At 49.1% G+C, this 18,317-nt stretch overlaps 1 protein-coding gene across 2 annotated transcripts in view; it reads left to right on the top strand.

Annotated features, from left to right (window-relative positions):
* The window catches only part of CRACR2B (calcium release activated channel regulator 2B), a 38,774-nt gene that overhangs the window by 7,445 nt on the left and 13,012 nt on the right, over positions 1-18,317 (top strand). For both annotated transcript variants that reach the window (XR_014585443.1, XM_083839565.1), the window contains exons 2-10: positions 3,570-3,825; positions 5,275-5,386; positions 8,164-8,332; positions 10,517-10,663; positions 10,998-11,088; positions 11,220-11,312; positions 14,953-15,140; positions 15,822-15,893; positions 16,432-16,486. Coding sequence is in view for 1 of the 2 variants with exons in the window: in XM_083839565.1 (XP_083695691.1) it covers positions 3,570-3,825; positions 5,275-5,386; positions 8,164-8,332; positions 10,517-10,663; positions 10,998-11,088; positions 11,220-11,312; positions 14,953-15,140; positions 15,822-15,893; positions 16,432-16,486 (1,183 nt within the window). In the remaining variant the exon portion in view is untranslated. The remainder of the gene's footprint in view (positions 1-3,569; positions 3,826-5,274; positions 5,387-8,163; positions 8,333-10,516; positions 10,664-10,997; positions 11,089-11,219; positions 11,313-14,952; positions 15,141-15,821; positions 15,894-16,431; positions 16,487-18,317) is intronic.

Genomic DNA, 18,317 nt, shown 5'->3' with positions numbered 1-18,317 from the left:
TTCCTTTCCTTTCCTCGTCATCGGGCTGAGAAAAACGAACAAAATTGTCATGTGCGTGTGGTCCTCATGGTCACATAGATAAGGGCTTGGCTGTTGACGAGTAATGACTTTTCTTTACCTCTTTAACACTGCTTACTGCTACAAAAAAAAAAAAAAGCTTTCTGAGAGAATAAATTGGAAACCATGACCTTGTAAAAATATCCTGAAAGGAGCATCTCCCCCCTCCAGAGAAAGCACCTTGGGTTCGTTCTTCTGTTTGTTGAAATCTGCAGGCCTTCCAAGTTTTATGTTCTCTTTTTTTTTTTTTTTTGTCTTTAGCTATGAGGCCTTGGAACCATTCTGCTGCGTGAGTTTCATGTGTAATTATCGATCTCCAGGAACGGTCTTAAAATAAAGCACCAGCACCGGCCTCGCAGCGGAGGGGAGGACAGTGCTGTGGGCATGGGCAGGTGACGTGGCTTACCCGGGGCCATATGGCAGGCTGAGTCAGGATTGAGATTCAGGTCTTGTGACTTCCCAAGAGGAGGCCTTGCCCGGCAGGCCCAGCTGATTTTCTGGCCCAGCTTTGCACGAGACAAACTGCAGTTTATGCCTCGAGTGGTTACAACATGCGCGTAAGACTGGTCTGAGTTGCCTGCGTGTGGAACAGCACCCAGTGTTCGTTTTCCTTACTGTCAGACGAGGTTCTCCTGTGCTTTCTCTGAGCTGATCTGTGTTTGCTTTCCACGTGTAATCCACAGGTCCCGAGGACTATCTCGAACCGCTTGGGTGAGGGAAGAGGCAGCTGCAGGACGTGACACGCGGAGGTGGTTACCAGCTGGCCGGGGCAGCTGGAGCTTGTTGGTGCCATCAGGTCCCCAACACTTCCACCTTCTGGGGGAGCTGGTGGTGGTCTGGGCTAGATGAGCTTTGCTGCGGCCCATTGCAGATGTTCTTATGGTAGTACATCTAGCAAAATGCAGAGATTAGCCTGATGCCAAGCTAGGTGTGGAAATTCATGCTTGACTGGTGTTGTCTCGATGACTGTCTTGCCCTGAGAGATGAGACCTGGAGCAATGAATCTGGCTTTTGGACAGCGGTACCCAGGTTTTCTGCTCCAGTGACCCCAGCCTCCTTCAGAGTTCTCCGTCGGTGATGCCCTGCGTCTTGCTGGTAAAGCTGCTTCCTCAGCAGTTTGCAGCAACGATCTGTAGCTGAGGGAGGTCTGACAGCACTTGTTAGATTGAGATCTGCCGCGTGCCTCATCCGTGTTTATACCGTGCGATGTCCTTACAGAAGGGACGGCGATGAGGAACAACTCAAAGGCCTCAGGGAAAGAAGTCCGTCAGAGAGCCGCAGTGTGTTTTGCATACTGGGACTCTCTTTTATTTGCTGCCTTGTTCCTCTGCAAGTGCCATCTCGACATTGAGAGCCACGTCTGGCTTCAAGCCACTTGAAACAGTTTGAACAAGAGACTCTGTCCTCTCAGTGTTGAATTAATGGGCTTGGTTTTTCACATGTGTGAGTCAAATCCTTTCAGACTCTTGCCCGTGCTCTTCTAATGAAGAGGCTTTTAGCTCCACTAGGATTTGGGAGCTACAATACAGCTGGGCTTTTGATAAAATGGGGAGATGCTAGAGGTGGGGATGTAACATTTCCGATTCCAGCTTGCAAACAGGTCTCAGAGAGAGAGCAGAACATCCTCCTTGTGCAGCCTTTTGTTGGCTGCAGCAGGGCTGGGGAGACGTCGTCTGGCTGGGTTGCTCTGAGTTGGTGTTGAAACACAACCCATGGCGCTGCTAGCAAAAAAGTAAAATCTTCTGGTGGCATCAGTGTGTCTTAGGTAGCTAGTGGGAAGTTTTAGAAAACTTATTTCTTATTCGTGCTTTTCCATGTTCTGTTCCTTTTTTTCCTTTCCCTCAGTCCTGTTAGGGCTCTTGCTTCGAACTTCCTTGTGGAAGAAATGGGTCTGGCAGAAAGGTTTAGCAAGGTGGCTGCCAGTAATTACAATTCATCAGTGTGGCTCTCGGACTTCTCACCATAGTCACCTGTAAAATCCATGCAGCTAAAGATATTTAGGTCTGTTTTTTCTCTTACAGGTCCAACTTCTCATGCTTTCTTTCCCCAACACTGCTCTCCAAAGCTTGAGTCCATGTCTGTGTCCCCTGCTTGCCAGGGATGACTGCTTCACCAGAAACACATAATGCTACCAATCTGTCGGCAGTCTTCTGCAGAGTTTCAAATAAATATTGTTTCAAGTGACACTAAGCAGAGATGCCCTGAAAAAATGGCGATTTGAGAGAGGGAGCAAAGCATTCTGCTCGTTCTTTGAAGCAGAACAACCCTCTGGCTCACGGAGCAGCAGTAATGAATGGAGTCAAATAGCATGGTGCATAACCGCCTTCTCCTTTTGTATTAGTTTCATACAGTTCTTGCGCGGTGACATTCTTCCAGGCCATCAAGTTCTTTATCGTCCCAACGTACTGAGGGCACAAACAGAATCGAGTCGCTCGTTATCGTTGCATCTGTACACGGCTTTTAATTTCTTGGAGGTTTCAGAAACAAAAAACCCAAGCCCTCGTGGCTAGCACCGTTTCAATCTGCTGTCAGCCTGCTTGCACAGCTCACTTCTGCCCTGCAGTGCGGAGCACAGAGCTGCCGCAGGAGAAGCCTGAAGCAATTGGTGCAACAAGGCTTAAAAATGTGGTGGTGGTGCTGAAGAAAAGCTGTCTGGAGAGCGTTACGTGGGATCAGCGAGTCGGAAGGTGTGTTGGGGTAGGGATGCACTGCATGCATCTTTAAAATCCCCCTCCTGTGCTCTCTTTCCTAGCCTTTTTGTTTCATGTACGTGTAAATAATGGGAATTATTTTCTTTGGCATCTGAAATGTCTCCATAATTGTGTGGTTTCCTTCCTACAAAGGTGAACATTTCAGATTAAAATTCTGTTTGGCAGCTTATGAGCTCTCAAAACAGAGGCAAAAAGGGCAGGAGTGCCCAGCTTATTAATTTTTTCCCATCTTATGTCCCAGTGTAGGAATGTTCAGACCTTTCTTTTTGTGCTGTGGTAACACGAAAGAAGATGGAGTTACTATTTGGGAAGTGTTAACAAGAAAATGCCGGCGCTGGGAAGTCAGCTGTGGGGTCTGGGTGGGAGAGGTGATCCTTATCCTTTTTCCTCTGTCGCCTGCACAGATCTTCCTCCTCGCTGCCTTTGTCCTGCTGTGGGCTCTTGGAGCTGTGGTGCAGGTCTGTACAAAAAAGCAGCAGGAGGAGGAAGAGCTCGTGCTGATACCAGAGGAACCCGGAGCGGAGGGAAGCATCGCGGGCAGGGCGTGCGGGGAGCTGGCCCTGCTCTCAGCGCGCAGCGTGGAGGGTTGCAGCCGCGTGGCAAGCCCCGTTGTGCCCGTGTCGTTTACAGCACGTACCTCTGCCAACCTCTCTGTGTCCCGAACCCCCAGCTGTCTGCTCGGTAGCAGACACAGATGCTGAGGATCAACCATCAGACCAACAAGGCGTGTAACCAGATAACGCGGTGGTAAGAAGTGGAGGGTGCCGTTTGACTGGGCTTTCTGTGTTTCCTGCCCCACAGCTCTCCCATTTGCCCCTGCCCTGGGGGAAAAAGCTCTGAAAAGATGGAGAACCAGAGGGGTTCGTGCTTGAGATACGTCCACTGGGAAGCAGAAGAGGAGGGGGACGAGGAGGGTGAGGTGACTCCTGGTGCTTCTCCTTCCAGCCGAACGACTGAATTGGAAGACGTGGAGGTGGAGATGCTCAAAAAGGCAAGGGAGCTCTTCCAGCTGTGTGACAAGGATGAGAAGGGCTTTATCACCAAGCTGGACATGCAGGTGAGGGAAAAAAAATCCATCCCCTTTCCTGGGAGGAGCTGTAAAGGCATGGGGGGCCAGAAGAGGGGAGAACGTGGCATACCTTATCCATTGGCAAGCATGGGCATGCACGTGTCTGTCTCCCTGGGAGCCAGACTCTGCCACAGCCGGCTGCCAAAACTCCTGGGAAGGCCGTGTGCCCCTTGGGAATTCCTGGGACAACGGGGGGACTGCAATCCCAAATTTGTAAGGAATGCATAAAATTAAAAAAATCACAACAGATCCTACAAACATTAAGCATGCGATGGATGGGAGATCTGGGGAAAAAATCTTTGGTTTATTTAAAAAACAAAATAACACCACAATAAACAACAACAGTCCCCGCAGTCTTTTAACAAAAAAAAAACCTCTAACTTTTTTATATTTTTTTGGTCTCAAACATAGCTGAAGCCTTACCTCAAACATTCTCTTTAGGCCTGAATTGTGACTTTGCTCTGGTATAATAAGTTTTGCTGCTTTCTGTTCAAAACAGCATGTGTTAACAGAATCCCGTTTTCTTTGTGCTTTTTGCTTTAACGTTTTATCAGGAAGATTTCATGTGGACCGTTTTTCTCCTGTCCCATCTCTTTCTCAGTCTATGATTAACATTTGGCAAGTCCAGTTCAGTAAACAAATCCTGGTTTAATTGTTGACTCATGGGTTGCGTGATGCCTCATTTTGTATACTTACGTTAATAAATATTTCTTAAGCTTTATCCAAAGCTGAGTTTTTAACAGATGGTGATGGGTTTTTGGCCCAGACCTCATGTTATTTGGAAGCTTCTTTGGAACCCCCTTGGCACTGTGTACTCTGCACGTGTATTTCAAAGGGAAATCTCTGTTCCTTGTCTGCGTAGCAGGAATAAGGATGCAATCCCACCAGACAGATGACAGAAGGAAGCTAACTCTCTGTTGCAGACTAAACGTTTTGCTTATGATCCGCAAGGTTTCCTGCAAGAGCTAGGGACTGAACGCAGACACCCTGAGTCCTAGATCACAAGTCTGTCCTCCCGTTCTGGCTGAAGAGGTGGAGCTGGTACCTGATGTGCCCACGGAGCTCCCCTGGGAGCAGCAGTGGCCGCAGGAGGCTGGCGGTGCCCCGGGGCACAGCCACCCTTGGGTAGAGCCTGGGCAGGGCTGGGTGGAGGCAGGCGGCGAGCTGGAGGCTGAAGTGGGGCTGGAAGAGGGTTGAGCTCCCTTCAAACAAAAGAACCTGAAGCTCTCTCTCTGTAGTCCTGGTTGGATCATCAGGTGGTGGAAAGCTTTATCAGTGGGCTCAAACAGGCGTTTGTGGCGTGACTCAGGCACACCCCCAGACTGTCTCATCCCAACCAGGGCACAGTATCCAAAGCTGGGTACACCAGAGACAGAGCAGGTCACGGGGAAGACTTGAGTCATGCCTTCATTTTGTTCGCTCTTGTTCTCTCTGCAGCGGCTTCAGAGTGAACTCCCCCTAACACTTGAGCAGCTGGAGACTGTTTTTGACAGCTTGGAGCAGAACAATAACGGATACCTGACGCCTGTGGAGTTCAGCATGGGGCTGGGTAAGGACTGCACAGAGAAAGAGGAAGGAAAAATCGGTTGCAGAATTTTTTACGCTGGCGAGAAAGCTGCAAGCGCGGTGCTTCTGCTGAAGCTGTACCAGTTATGCGTGGCAATGCCCCATGTTTACCTGAATATCACTGGGGCAGGTGTGTGTGTGTACAGGACTGCTGACCCCTTCCTGAGGCTTCGTGTCCCCTTCTTACAAGACTGCTGTCATCTGCCTACCTGGTAGAGCTAGCTGCTGGGCCTCTCTTACTGGAGATGGGTACATCCTGCAGCCTGTCCGTGTGTGATCCGTGGTTGTTCATCTGGATAACAACCCTCGTTTTACAAGGGGGCAGCTTGGCAGCTGTCTCTAGCTGGTTTAAGCAGTGCCGTACAAGGAAGGCTGTCAGTAGGAGTCCTGTTAGTAGGTTAACAAGGTGACTACAATAAGCTTTTGTTTTCCTATTGCTGTTGTCTTTTCAAACACTAGAATAATGTTACTCCTATAGCAAAGTGGTCATCCAGCAGCACGAGCAGCAAAAGAGGTGTTGAGGAGGAGGGATGGAGCGTAGCACTAATAACCCTGCTGTGTGTGCTCAGCTGCCTTAGCTGGTTGTAAGCTCTCAAAACATCTGCACCTGTTAGCCCCTTCCTTGGGCTGCTGGGGCATGTGGAGGTGTTGCTGGTGTTGGGATCAGGCCAAAGGGAGTGGACATAGGTGGTCTAGGCTTTTCAGAAACGTTAAGGAGTTGTTGTATCCTGATTGAGCAGGGCTTTTTTTGAGTTGGGGGTGCTAGCCATAGGTGGACGTCATGAGGGTACCTGCCTCAGTGCTGGTAGAGCAGGCCAGATTTTCCTTGGGGCCACCCTGGCTGGTTGCTGTGTCTCAGCCTGGAACAGAGCAGGTTGTCAGGTACCGCCCTGCCTTGGCAGCCTGGCTCCCTGACACTTGCTCCAGTCCAGGCAAAACACTTAACTGCAAAACACTTAATTTCTCCATTTCTTCTCCTTATGGTCATTCCTTGTGGCTGGCCTCACTGAGATCCTTTTCAGGCTGACCTCTAACCGGGGAATTTGCCCTGGCATACTGCTGTCGTCCTTCCAGAACGTACAGGGGGGAGATCAAGGGAAAGAGCTCCAGCTGGGAACTGTGCAGCCATCAGCTCTGCTTCTTCAGAGGGCTCCTTGCATGGCCTCTGAGAGGTTACAGGGTGTTTCTGCACAGCCGACAAAAAGAGCATCAATTTAAAATGTTCAATTTAAAGCAACGTGAGAGCCTTCTGGGATGTCAAAACAATCTTCCGACCATTCCCTACCTCAATTTTCCCAGCTCTAAGAGACAGATAATGAGAGATAATTATTCTTTCTTTAAAGCAGACATCCAACGTGCCTAATCTAAGCCCACCCCCTTAATAACTGTCCAAGGTTTTAAGCTGGAGTGGGGCCTGCCTGTCCTTGCTGTAGGATTTTTACACATTTTAAAAGTGGGAGAGAAGCTGCTAGGTTCTGCATCCCTCTGCGTTACTCCCAGCGTGGAGGAAAACGTGTTGCAGACCCCAGCAACACGTGTCTTATGCTGGGCTGGCGTGGCCCCGAGCCTGGCAGGTTTCTAGCAGATGCCCAGGGTGCAGTGGAGCTGTGACCACCTGGGAAGAGGAGGAGGAAGTGCAGTGGGGCAACCTGCCATGTGTTGGACGCAGTCCCTGGCATCCAAGCACAGAGGGACAACAGAAAGGGAAAAGAAGCTTGCATCAGGACCTCAGCACTCTTTTTTGCAGATGACTTCTCACAGTATTGTACGTAGTTAGCGGAGGGGATGTGGTGAAGACGTTTGGAGCCAAGACGTGGTAGAGTTAAATGACGTGAGGTACACAGATTTTGGATATTTTCCCCTTAGAGCAGCTTCATGTTCTTAGCCATGCTCTGAACATCCTTGGCTCCTGGCCCTGTGGCTGGGATGTCACTTCTGCCTTTGGATCCAAGCAGCTGTGTCCTGGGATGGAAGGGTAGCTGCTAATGGAGGCCTGACCTTGGTGTGCGGGATGAGGGCCTGAGTTCTGGACAGGATCACTCGATTTGTTTCTTTAAGAATTTGTTCCCAGCACCAGTTCCTGTCACATGCCTTGCATAGCATGAAATTCTCATGGCATTAGCGTCTCAGCGTGAAACAGGATCTGGAAAGCTGGAAGCCTTACATACGTGGGATGGGGCCGGAGGGGGTGCTGAGAGGGTAAGGTCATTTTGTTCAGACACGCCACGCAATCCTAGCAAGAGGCAGTCCTTGTCCTGTAGCACTTGAATCAGAACAGATGTAGCACGTGAGGAGGGAAGGGTAATGCTCTCCCACCACCACTTTTTTATAAGCTGAGAAACTGAGGCGCAGAGCTATTTGGTGCCTGGCTTGCAGTCCCAGAGGGAGTTCGTGACACCACTGACAAACGTACCCACAGCACCGCTCCGCAGGAGTGAAATGACCAAATGCCATCTTCCACGCGCAGAGGATCCAAGGCTGTGGGTGGTAGATCATCTTAGCACAGATGTGAGCAGAGCCGTAGCAGCCCTTTGTCAGGCTGGAAGCCAGCTTCAGTCCCAGCATCGAAGGCTGAACACTGGACGCGTCGTTCAGGACGTCAGAGTGGAGGCTCTTTACCCACCAGGAGCTGTCTTCTACAAGAGCAGCACCCACGCAGCTTCTCATGGGGCTGTGTCAGGCTGCCATTTGAATAACAACTCCTTAAATGACATCCAATTTGACTTTTTTTTTCTCCTTCTTCCCTTCTCCTTCCATCAGGAAAGTTGATAGGAATTGACATGTGTCAGGGGGCCAGAAAGACAGATCGCTCCAGTCACGAGGAGACCTTTGAGTCAGGCTGGTCAGATGATATGGACCCGGCAGATGATGAAGAGAAACGCTTCTACTCCATGATGGAGCAGCTCGGAGCAGCCCAAGTATTTGAAGAGTAAGTAGGAGAATCTCATGGCCTTACTTTTGCCCTGTTTTGAACTTGCAGTACCGACACTTGAAAGTACCAGCGAACACCAAGGAAGTGAAGTGAGCTGCTTGCTCTCTGAACTACTGCTTGGGTTTTCTGTCTTGCTCTCTCGTGTTTTCATGTGCTTGGTAACAAATGCAGTGAAGTCTGGGTTTTCTCATCGGTTATAAATTACTTTCAGTGCAGTGCTTTTCTCAGTTTCCCAAACTGCAAGTTCAAAACCACAGCTGTAAAATGTAGCAATTGATGTGGAAACTCATCTGCATGCAGCAAATGAAAAGAAGCCTGTGAGGGTTAGACAAGGTAAGGAGGATGTGTGTGCTGTCCCTTCCAAAAGGGGGTGTGATTGTTCACACATGTTCAGAGAATCTTAGCTCTGAGACCATGCCTGAAAGATCTGTGCTCAAGGGGCCGCTTGGGACTGCGCTGGTCTTGAAAATGGTGAGAGGCTGAAACGGGCAAGGGATTAAAACCTGCGCCTTAAAAATTGGTATCAATGCTCATGCAGTGGTAGAGTCTGCTGACCCGTGTCATCCAGCTGCTACACCACAGGAGATTTTTTTAGGGCCTTCCCAAGTGAAACATTCTCCATAATTGCTTCGTACTGATGCACAGCTGCTGGAGCTGGGGTGGCCCGACAGCATCCATGGCAGGCTTTGATTTTTTCAGACATCGTAGTTCAACAGTTGTCAGCAGCTTGCTGGGGGCAGCCCTGCTCCCAGTAGGGACAACGGGATTGAAGACAAGCTGAGAGCAAAGGATTTTGCTGCTTGCAGAGCTTTGTCTGTCATGAAACAGATTTTGTTTCATTTTCATTGTGATACAGAACACCTACCTGTTTTTTTTTAATGCTAAAGAGCTTCTCAAGAAAAATTCTGGGAAGCTTTTTTTTTTTTTATGCCTCAAAGAATGGGATGACACTGTGAAGGGCTGTGTTATTGTTTTGGATGAGTAGCTTCTGCTGTCTACGACTCTTTGTGAAGCATCTGGTCTTAAAGTGTGTTAGGACTTACCCTGTGTTTTGTTTCGACCACTTACTTGTAGTTTTATGCAATGAGTCCAACAGCTACTTCATATCATACGTTTGTGCCGAGCCAGTTGTAAGGAATTAACGAAAACCAGAACTTAATTGGGGGTAGATTAGGAATCTGAACTATCTATCTTCGCTGGTTTTGCTACAGATAAATGGCTTTGTGTGTTAATGGAGCTGAATATTTTCTGTTAGCTAAAATCTGAAGTTTTGAAGAACTGTCAGTCATTTTTTTCAACTTGAGACAAAAGTGGGAGGCTATCTTGTGATGGTGGCAGAGGGAATCAAGGGCTTTTTGGTAATTTCTTTTTTTTCATGAAGAATACTAAGGGAGACAAATACATAGACAAAGAAAAATTTCTATTTGGATAATGTCTATGAGTATAATTGTTTTGTACATTTCAAGGTAGTTTCTCCAAAATAATCCATGGATTTAAAAAAAAAAAAAAAGGAAAAAAAAACTCGTTCCGAAAACAAACATGAGATTTATGAGACTCTTTGAGAAAGATTGAGTTTCTAAGTGCTGTATACTGGTTGTGATGAGCTAAATGCCAAAACAATGTAATTGTTATTGCAGGTTCACAAAAACAAGACCTTGGATTTCTGGGGCTTCCTTCATAATCCTAATGCAACACTCTTGGAAAACTCTTTTGTTTGTGCCTCAGTTCCCAAAATTGCTGAATAAGCAAGCAAACAAGGGCAGCAGCATCCACCAGTACAGTCATGGTGTGATAAAACCAATGTGATGTGTGCTGGCTGTAAGAGTTTGCTGCTTGATCACAGCTGACAGCAAATTTGCTGAATGTTTATCTCTTTCAATCTTCGTTTAAACACCAAATGTGTTATTACTGAGTACTTGGAAAATAATCATTCCAGAACTGCTTTCTAGGTGACTCCTTTTCTCTTTCAGCTGACCTCCTTCATTTTAACTTTGCAGTAGATCTCAGTCCCCGTGCACGCTCAGAAATTGTCTGCCCTTCCTCTTCGCTGTATGGTGTAATGGAGGAAGGCACAGGAAGATGGCAGGCTGTCAGCCCCGAATGTGTATCAGAGTTGGAGTAACAATCCAGAAGATGGCAAAAATTCATTTGCTTTCCTTCTCTCTTGTGTGCTTGCTCCAGTCCAAGTGAGGTTCGGGAGCTTTGGGCCCGGCTACGAAAGGAGCGCCCGGAGCTCTTATCCAGTTTTGAGGAGTTTCTGTTGCGCGTTTCATCATACATCAAGGAGGTGAATCATGAGAAGGAGTCTATGGAGCAGGCACTGAAGCGGTAAGGAGAACATCATGGCCAGCTGCTGTCAGGAACCAGCTGGTACTTGGATGCAATTTCGTGTGTTATGTTCTTCCTCAAGTACGAGGGGAGACTGGGTTACAGGACATGGAGATTTTTCTTGTGGTAATAAAATGACTCTTTATCTCGACTTAATTGCCACAGGTTTGTTTTGCATCGGTGCACACCCATGACGTTTGGTCTGGTTAAAATCCCACTCAAATAACTTTTTGGCAATGCTGCACAGCTGTTAGTAGAACTCTTTCCACCACCTCTCCTGTTTTCTTTCTGCATTCTCTTTCTCTCTCCTGACAATGCACCTTTCCTTTTGTAGGAAGGAGACAGACCATGACCGAGAAGTCAGGTGCCTTTATGAAGAAATGGAGCAACAGATCAAAGCAGAAAGGGAGAGGATAATCTGCCAGGTACCTTGTCTTTCTTGGCTGAAGTCAAACTTTCTCTGGTCCGAAGCAGGGGTGGTGGCTCATCTGGCCAAGGAACAGCTCTTAACTGTGCTGGGTGTTACATCAGCAGCTGTGTGTCTTTACCTCTGCAGGAAGCTCTGAGACATGACAGGAGTAACCTGCTCCAAAAGGAACTGCGCAGCAAAGAGCAGGAGCTGGAGAAAATTCTCTACCGACAGAAGAAGGTAACAGGACCCAAAGCCTTTCTAAAGCATATCCCCTTTTACTGTCTTTCTGTTAAGACCTTTTCTGTCTGAGGGTGGTTTTCATCAGCTGACACTTAGTGGTGGCTAGTCTAGTTGTCGCCTGTCCCTGAAAGTGTTGAAGTGGATTGGTTTGTCCTCAGCTGAAGTGTCATCCTGTGACATCCTGGCTGCTCATCTTCCTATCTGGTTGGGTTTCTCTTGTACTTTGCCTTGCCTGTATTTGGCAAGGAAAATGGGGTGAAGATTTGGAAATTGTGAGTTTGGAGCCTTTTGCGGTGTGTAAGAAAGGTGTGTATGCACATGCAAGAGCCAAATTTCAATAGTTTTTCTTCTGCTCCAGAATAACCCAGAGGGAACAGTTCTGTGACGCTTTGAGTTGTTTGTGCTGCATACTTGCATTTCAGCATCTGATGACGTACCGATTAATCAGTCAATGAAAAGATCAAAGCAGAAACTTTCCATTGGCTTTCCGTCCCTGGTATGTGCATTTGTATGTGATGGTCCGTTCTGGGTGTCTTTCCTTTCTTTGAAAAACCGAGACCCCTGCAGAAACAAGTCATGGGAGGTGCCTGGAAGGTGCTGGTGATCGGAGGAATCCAAGCTGGATATCTGGCCTTGAGCACCTCCAGGGCTGGGGCATCCACAGCTTTTCTGGGCAGCCTGTGCCAGGGCCTCACCATCCTCTGAGTGAAGAATTTGCTCCTAACCTCTCCCCTCTTGTAATTTAAAACCATCCCCCTTGTCCTGTCTCTCCCTGCCCAAGCAAAAAGTTGCTCTCCAATCTTTTTTATAAGCCCCCTTTAAGTATAGAAAAGCTGCAATAAGGTCCCCCCAGAGCCTTCTCTTCTGTAGGCTGAACATCCCCAGCTCTCTCAGCCTTTCTTCATAGAAGAGGTGCTCCAGCCTCCGAGCATCCTCATGGCCTCCTCTGTACCCTCTCTAACAGCTCCACATCCTTCTGGTGCTGGGGCCCCCAGACCTGGATGCAGCACTCCAAGTGGGACCTCACGAAGGCAGAGCAGAGGTGGATAATCACGTCCCTCCCCTGCTGCCCACCCCTCTGGTGATGTGGCCCAGGATGCAGGTGGCCTTCTGGGCTGCAAGTGTGCACTGCTGGCTCATGTCGAGCTTTTTGTCCACCAGAACCCCCAAGTCCTTCTCTGCAGGGCTGCTCTCGATGACTTGACCTTAACCCTAACCCTTGCCCTCATTAGGTTCACGTGGGCCCACTTCTCCAGCCTGTCCAGGTCCCTCTGGATGGCGTCCCTTCCTTCTGCTGGATCGCCTGCACCACTCAGCTTGGTGTCATCTGCAAACTTGCTGAGGGTGCGCTTGGTCCCACTGTCCCTGTCATTGACAGAGACATTAAACAGCACCAGTCCCGAGACAGGCCCCTGGGAATTATTCTTGAGACACAAAGGTACAATTGCTAATAGGATTAAGGAAACGGAGCATTTGCCTTAAGAGGAGAAACTAGGAAAACTTAAACCTAATTTTGGAGAGAAGGAGGCTGAGGGAAGGTATAACAGCTTTACGGACTCAGGATGGTGTTATATATTATTATATATAATTATTATTACTATATATTATGTTGTATAATGTAGTGTGTAAAACATGGTGGTATTATTATATATAATTACGTATTATTACATAATTATATATAAAACATAAGATCCGCGTGGAAGTATTATTCCCTAAATCCCACAGCAGCAGAGGCGAAGGACACTCAGTGAGACTAGTATGAGACTGGTCTCGAAGAACATACTTGTTTACAAGGGGACTAGCGAGCTGCATTTTTTTGCCACAGGAGGTTGTAGAGGAAAGCAGTATCAGCAGTTCAAGAATGGATTGGACAAACTAATGGACAGGAGCCTGTAAACATGAAAAGGAGAAATAATCAGGGATGGAGATTCTTGTCATCCCTAGTCCAGGTACTGTAGGCGCTGGGGATGGAGGTCGTAGTGGCTGTCTAGGCATGTTCTTCCTAAGTAGTATCTCCTTGTGTTATGGATCAAGGCAGAATATGGGAGTCTGTGGAGACTTTCTTACTCAAATGAACATTTCTGATGCCTTTAACTCCGAGGCTCATACCACGCTACATGGATAATCGGGTCCCTCTTGTGGTGTAAGGCCAGTATTGTGATTGTGCTGTTCTGCAGTATTGTTTGAGTACAGACAAAATGAAACTGGAGAATTCTTTCTGACAGAGAATTCTTAGGGAAGGGCAGGTGTTTTAATTAAAGCCTGTCCTCTGGCTTATTGAAAGACCCAGAGGCTGTGGGCTGGTGTTGCTGTTTCTTACTCTGAACTTGACTGCTCAGCATACGTGGCTGGGCTCAAATTTTCCGTGATGTCCAAAGGACTGGAACTCTCCAGACAAAGCTGGGCATGACTTGTGCTTGAAGCCTCAGCGGGGAGAGATGTGGGGCTTGTGTTTCAAGGAACGTAGGAAAGGTGAGCTCTGATCATGACTGTTGCATATATGCATTTGCAGAGAGCAATAGGAAGGAGAAAAACTCTTTATCTTGTCCACAGTGTGCTGCTTGCCTTTCCCTCAGAGAGTCTAGTTGAGGGTGCATAAAAGGCAGGCTTAAAGCACGCATGGATTTCCATTTCCATAAGAGTACCTGCTCTGTGGTGAGATCGCATCTCACTGTGCCTGACTTTCTGTCTATGGGGTAAGAAGTTGTCACAGATGGTGTTTAAAGGGCTAAACTTGTCTGTGTGTGCGGGCAAAACATTTAGTAACAGACAGCTTGTGCAGCCTGGGTAATTGTGAGCATGGAAGCGGAGTGTTCGGTTCAGGTTGTGGGTACCACAGTTTCTGCGTAGCACCAACTTCAGCAGAGGGCTCTGTTTAGCTGGCATGGTTAACTGGATACTGACGTGTCAGTACGTTCCTCCTAGCGATGCCCTGCTCATCTGAGACGAGGGAATTTGACTGCTGCATCCATCCCGGACTCTCTCCCAGACTGTGCCAGCCATTTGTGAGGAATCACATCACTTGTGGCAGCAGGCTTTGAACTTCCCAAGTCAGGCCTGTTGTTTGTGCTGGTGGCTTGTTGTGCTGTCCGGAGTGGCACTGTGCCCCAGTGGCGCTTAAACACCACCTCTAGCCCAAGGTTCTGTCTCCAACAGTAGAAAAGGGCACCCAGTCACTTAACTTCCCTTATGTCAGCAGTGTGACATACCCCAACACCTCGATGTATCCCCTTTTCGGCTTAGGAAATCCTTAAACCAGACGATGCATTTCAACAGCTATGCTTCCCTCAATAGCCCCTGCTTCCACCCTTATTTTTCCAGTCCTCCTTTGACCCCCATTTGCACTCTGATTTCTGCAGTGCCCGGTAGCAGCAAGTTCCTCACGCTGCCTGAAGCGCTTCCTCAGCTGTGCCTGACTAATTGTGCTGCTTGCTCCCCAGTGCTGGCACTGATGAGACATAATTGCTTCCAGTTCACCTTCCTGGTACCCCTGGTGGTGTTGTAGACCTGAGTTGTGTTTTCCTACCTTCTGCCTCGTTTACATCTGCTCTTTCAGGTTATTTTTACAGTCATGACTGTGGCACAGAGCCCTTCCTCTCTGTGTTTAACACCTCTTCCTCCTCCTCTCCCATTACAGCTGGAACATCAGCTGCAGTCTCTGAACTCGGAGCAGCTGGAGACCCGTGTGCAGAATGAAAGGCTTCGGCACCTGAATGAAAACCTGCTGGAGGAGCTGGAGAAAAGCAAATGGGAGCTGGAGGCTGTGAAGGGGCAACTACAGAAGCTCCAGAAAGAGGCCCAGCTTGAGCAAGAGCAGAAAGACAGGTAGGAGTGGGCAGGGAAGGGGCTGTGTGGGCTGTCTGAGCAGGAACCCAGGCAGAGAAGGAAAGGTGTGCAAGTAGCTAAAGAATAAGGATCTCTAATTAGAAGCCATGGTCTTGCAGAAGATTGTCTGTTTCTTCTTGAGGAAGAGAGGTAACGTGCAGTGGTGTTATGGGCCTAAAAAGGGTGCGTTACTGCTACCTCCCACTGCCTTTAGTGAGCAACAAGTATGTTCATTGATATTTGGCTTTAAAGGCACTGTAAAAATGTAAATGTTCCTCAGCCTTAAGGAGGCTTCTCCTCCTTGTCGTTTCCAGTTCATCACTGCCTCCGTAAAGTTCCTACAGACCCTATGCTGACCAACTGTGTTCCTGTTTCCGGGCTTAGTTTAATAATACTCAGCTGCAACACTGGTGTGCTTCGCTCCCAGCTGGCAGTGAGCATCCTTCCCATCCCTAACAGCTGGGGAAACTGGAGTGTGAAGGGGGAGATGGGTTCCCTGCCCTCATGCTGGAGGAGAGTGGGAGAGCTGTGGTCCCAGCTCCCGTGGCAGTGCTGCTTCCTCTGAGTCGTCCCGGCATGGGACAGGCCCTTATCTTTGTGAATATCACGTGTGTCCCTGAGAAAGGGATCTTTGCATCTCCTCTCCTGTTGATTCATCTCTTTTAAATTCCCTTCACCCAGGGATGTGTTCAGAGTCTCCAAGAACATGCAGAAAGAGAAACAAAGCCTCCTTCGGCAGCTGGAGCTCCTCAGGTAAGAACAGGACTGGAGACAGAAGTCGAGCTCTCGTGCACGTCAGGGACTCAGATCAGACCCTGCTTCCTTCCTCGGGGGGGCCCAAACGGCTGGCATGGTCGATGGCCAGTTTGGGGGTAGGAGTGGAGGGTTGGCCGGCCTTGTGAAGTTCATTGCCTGCTTCACTGGCAGTGCTGAGGTCTTGTTTCTCCCACAGAAAGCTATGGGAGTGTACTTGGTAAGTGCTCACACTGCTTGTTTTTCTAGGCCCAGACCGAGCAGTTGCAATCTGGTCAGCTCCAGCAGGGCACAGGCTGTGTTATTTTACTGAGTAATCCCTCCAGTTGAGGAATTTAGTTTTCCCTGCTGACTAAAGGGTAGCATGCAGAGCCTGTTACCTGAGCTGGGATACTTGGAAATCCCAACATACTCAGCAATAAAGAGCATCTGTATTTGTGCCCCAAGTTCCGTTCCCATTTAGCTTCCAAACGTCAGCCTTTACCACGTTTTCGGTGACTGCTTCATTGTCTCTCTCCTGTGTCTTCCTTTGGAGCAGAGAGATGAACAAGAAACTTCGAGATGAGCGAGACACTTTCGAAGCGAAGAAGCCGGTTAGTCTCAGAAAGAAAATCCTAATTCCCAGCCACCCTGCTTTCATCTGCTGCTGTTGCTGTCACCACATGGGGGCCTCTCCCTTCCACGGGGGACACTGACCTGACCTCACGAGTCTTGGTGTGGTGCTTAACACAGACTTCGCGGCACCCCTGGAGACGAGCTCTGCTGGTTGCTCTTTCCAGCTGCCCGGGTGTAACCCAAGGCATGTTAGCTTGTGACTGTAACGCAGCCGCGGGCAGGGCTGAACGCGTGCTGCCTGCTGCACGTGCTGGGCCTGTGCTTTTGGGCAGGATTTGGGCACGTGCAAGGAGGGGAGCGAAGCTGCATGCGTTCCTGGAGCTGGGTGGTGAGGAAGAAGATGGATTCCCAGGTGTGCTGCCTGCTGACCCGGGGTGGAGGGGCACGGGAGGGTTTCAGAGTTTCTCTGACCCCTTGAGTTTGTAGTAGATGTGTTCAGATGTTCCTCGGTGGCAGCTCCCCGGTCCTGTGGTGGAGGTGCAGCAATGAGCCTTGTATCAGAGGGCTAGGAGAAAGCAGGGTCCTCTGAGCCCTGGGGAACATCTGGGACTGGCAGTGCCATCTCTGGCCTTTCCCAGACGAGTACAAATATGTGATCTGTTTTTAACTATTAGTTTTTCATGAAAAAGTCTTGTTCACAAATGTCATTGCTGAGGCTGCTCTGTGCCCATCTTGGACCCACCCCTGCTGCCGTGCACCTTTCCTGGCTGTGCCACCGTGCTGCACTTGAAGACCTGGAAGCAGCTGGCTTGCAGTGATGAGAGGCAGCAGCGGGCTGAGAGAGACTTTTCTGGCTGGTGTGCGAGGGAACGAGAAAGGAAGCACAGGGAGAGTGCCTGGATAGGAGACAGTACGCTGCAGAGGGGAAGCTGCTGGGGGAGAGGCTGGAGTTCACCTCTAAGTAGAAAAGCGCCTGTAGAAAATACCTCCAGTAACTGTTTTGGATGGAGGTGAGGTGTGTGTGCATGTGCCTGTGCGTGTTTCTGAAATCCGAGGGAAGAGCTTTTTTAAAGCTGCTCAGTAAGCGTATGTGAGTGCGTGTGTATGTGTGTGCCAGGGCTTCCTCTTTCCATGTGTAATGCTTCAGCAGCTGCTGGGTTCCCGTGGGTGGGTGGGTGCCCCACGGAGACCGCGGTTCAGGTACGTGCCTGTGTGCGCCAAGTTTGTCTGCTTCTCCTTTCTTCTGTTCTGCTTTCCTGCTGTGCCCCACCTGGGGCTGCTCTGAAACATGGCAGCTGCAGGCGGACCCAAGAGAGGGCCTTGCAGAGAGTCGTGGTGTAGAGGAGCCACCTTCTCCTTCCTCTGCTGGCACTAGGGATGCAGCAGCAGGGTGAACTCCTGCTGCCACCTTTGCTCATCTTGCATGGCTGTGTCATGCTGGGCGGACGAAGCCTGTACTGGAATAAGGTTTTTTCCTTTGTCAGCCAGGACATCTCGTTGGCCATTCTCGTTTCAGTCTGCAGGAAAACAGGGCTCCAGGGGATTGCAGAGACGCTGCTGTCGTCACGCACCTGCAGAAGATCTGCTGTCCAGCCTGTCCCGCTGTCAGAGGGAGAGGAAATAGCAATCCTTCTTGCAGCAGCAAAAAGGAGAGTCCAGCCTTCTGCTGTGGATCCCTATTGCGTGACGCTCTCTGGCAGAGAGTGTCGGTGCTTTCACAAGCTAAAAAGAAACATAAGGCCTTAATATCCTCTCTTAGTGCTGGGAAGGGCTATGTTACTTCTCTGAGATGAAGGTATGACAAACAGCGGTTCTTTCATAGCAATGACTTTGAAGTGGTTGGAAGGAGGCGTTGGGCTGCACGTGGCT

Source organism: Anser anser (assembly GCF_964211835.1).
Source record: "Anser anser genome assembly, chromosome: 5".
Taxonomy (NCBI): domain Eukaryota; kingdom Metazoa; phylum Chordata; class Aves; order Anseriformes; family Anatidae; genus Anser; species Anser anser.
This window is presented reverse-complemented; position numbering and strand designations above follow the sequence as displayed.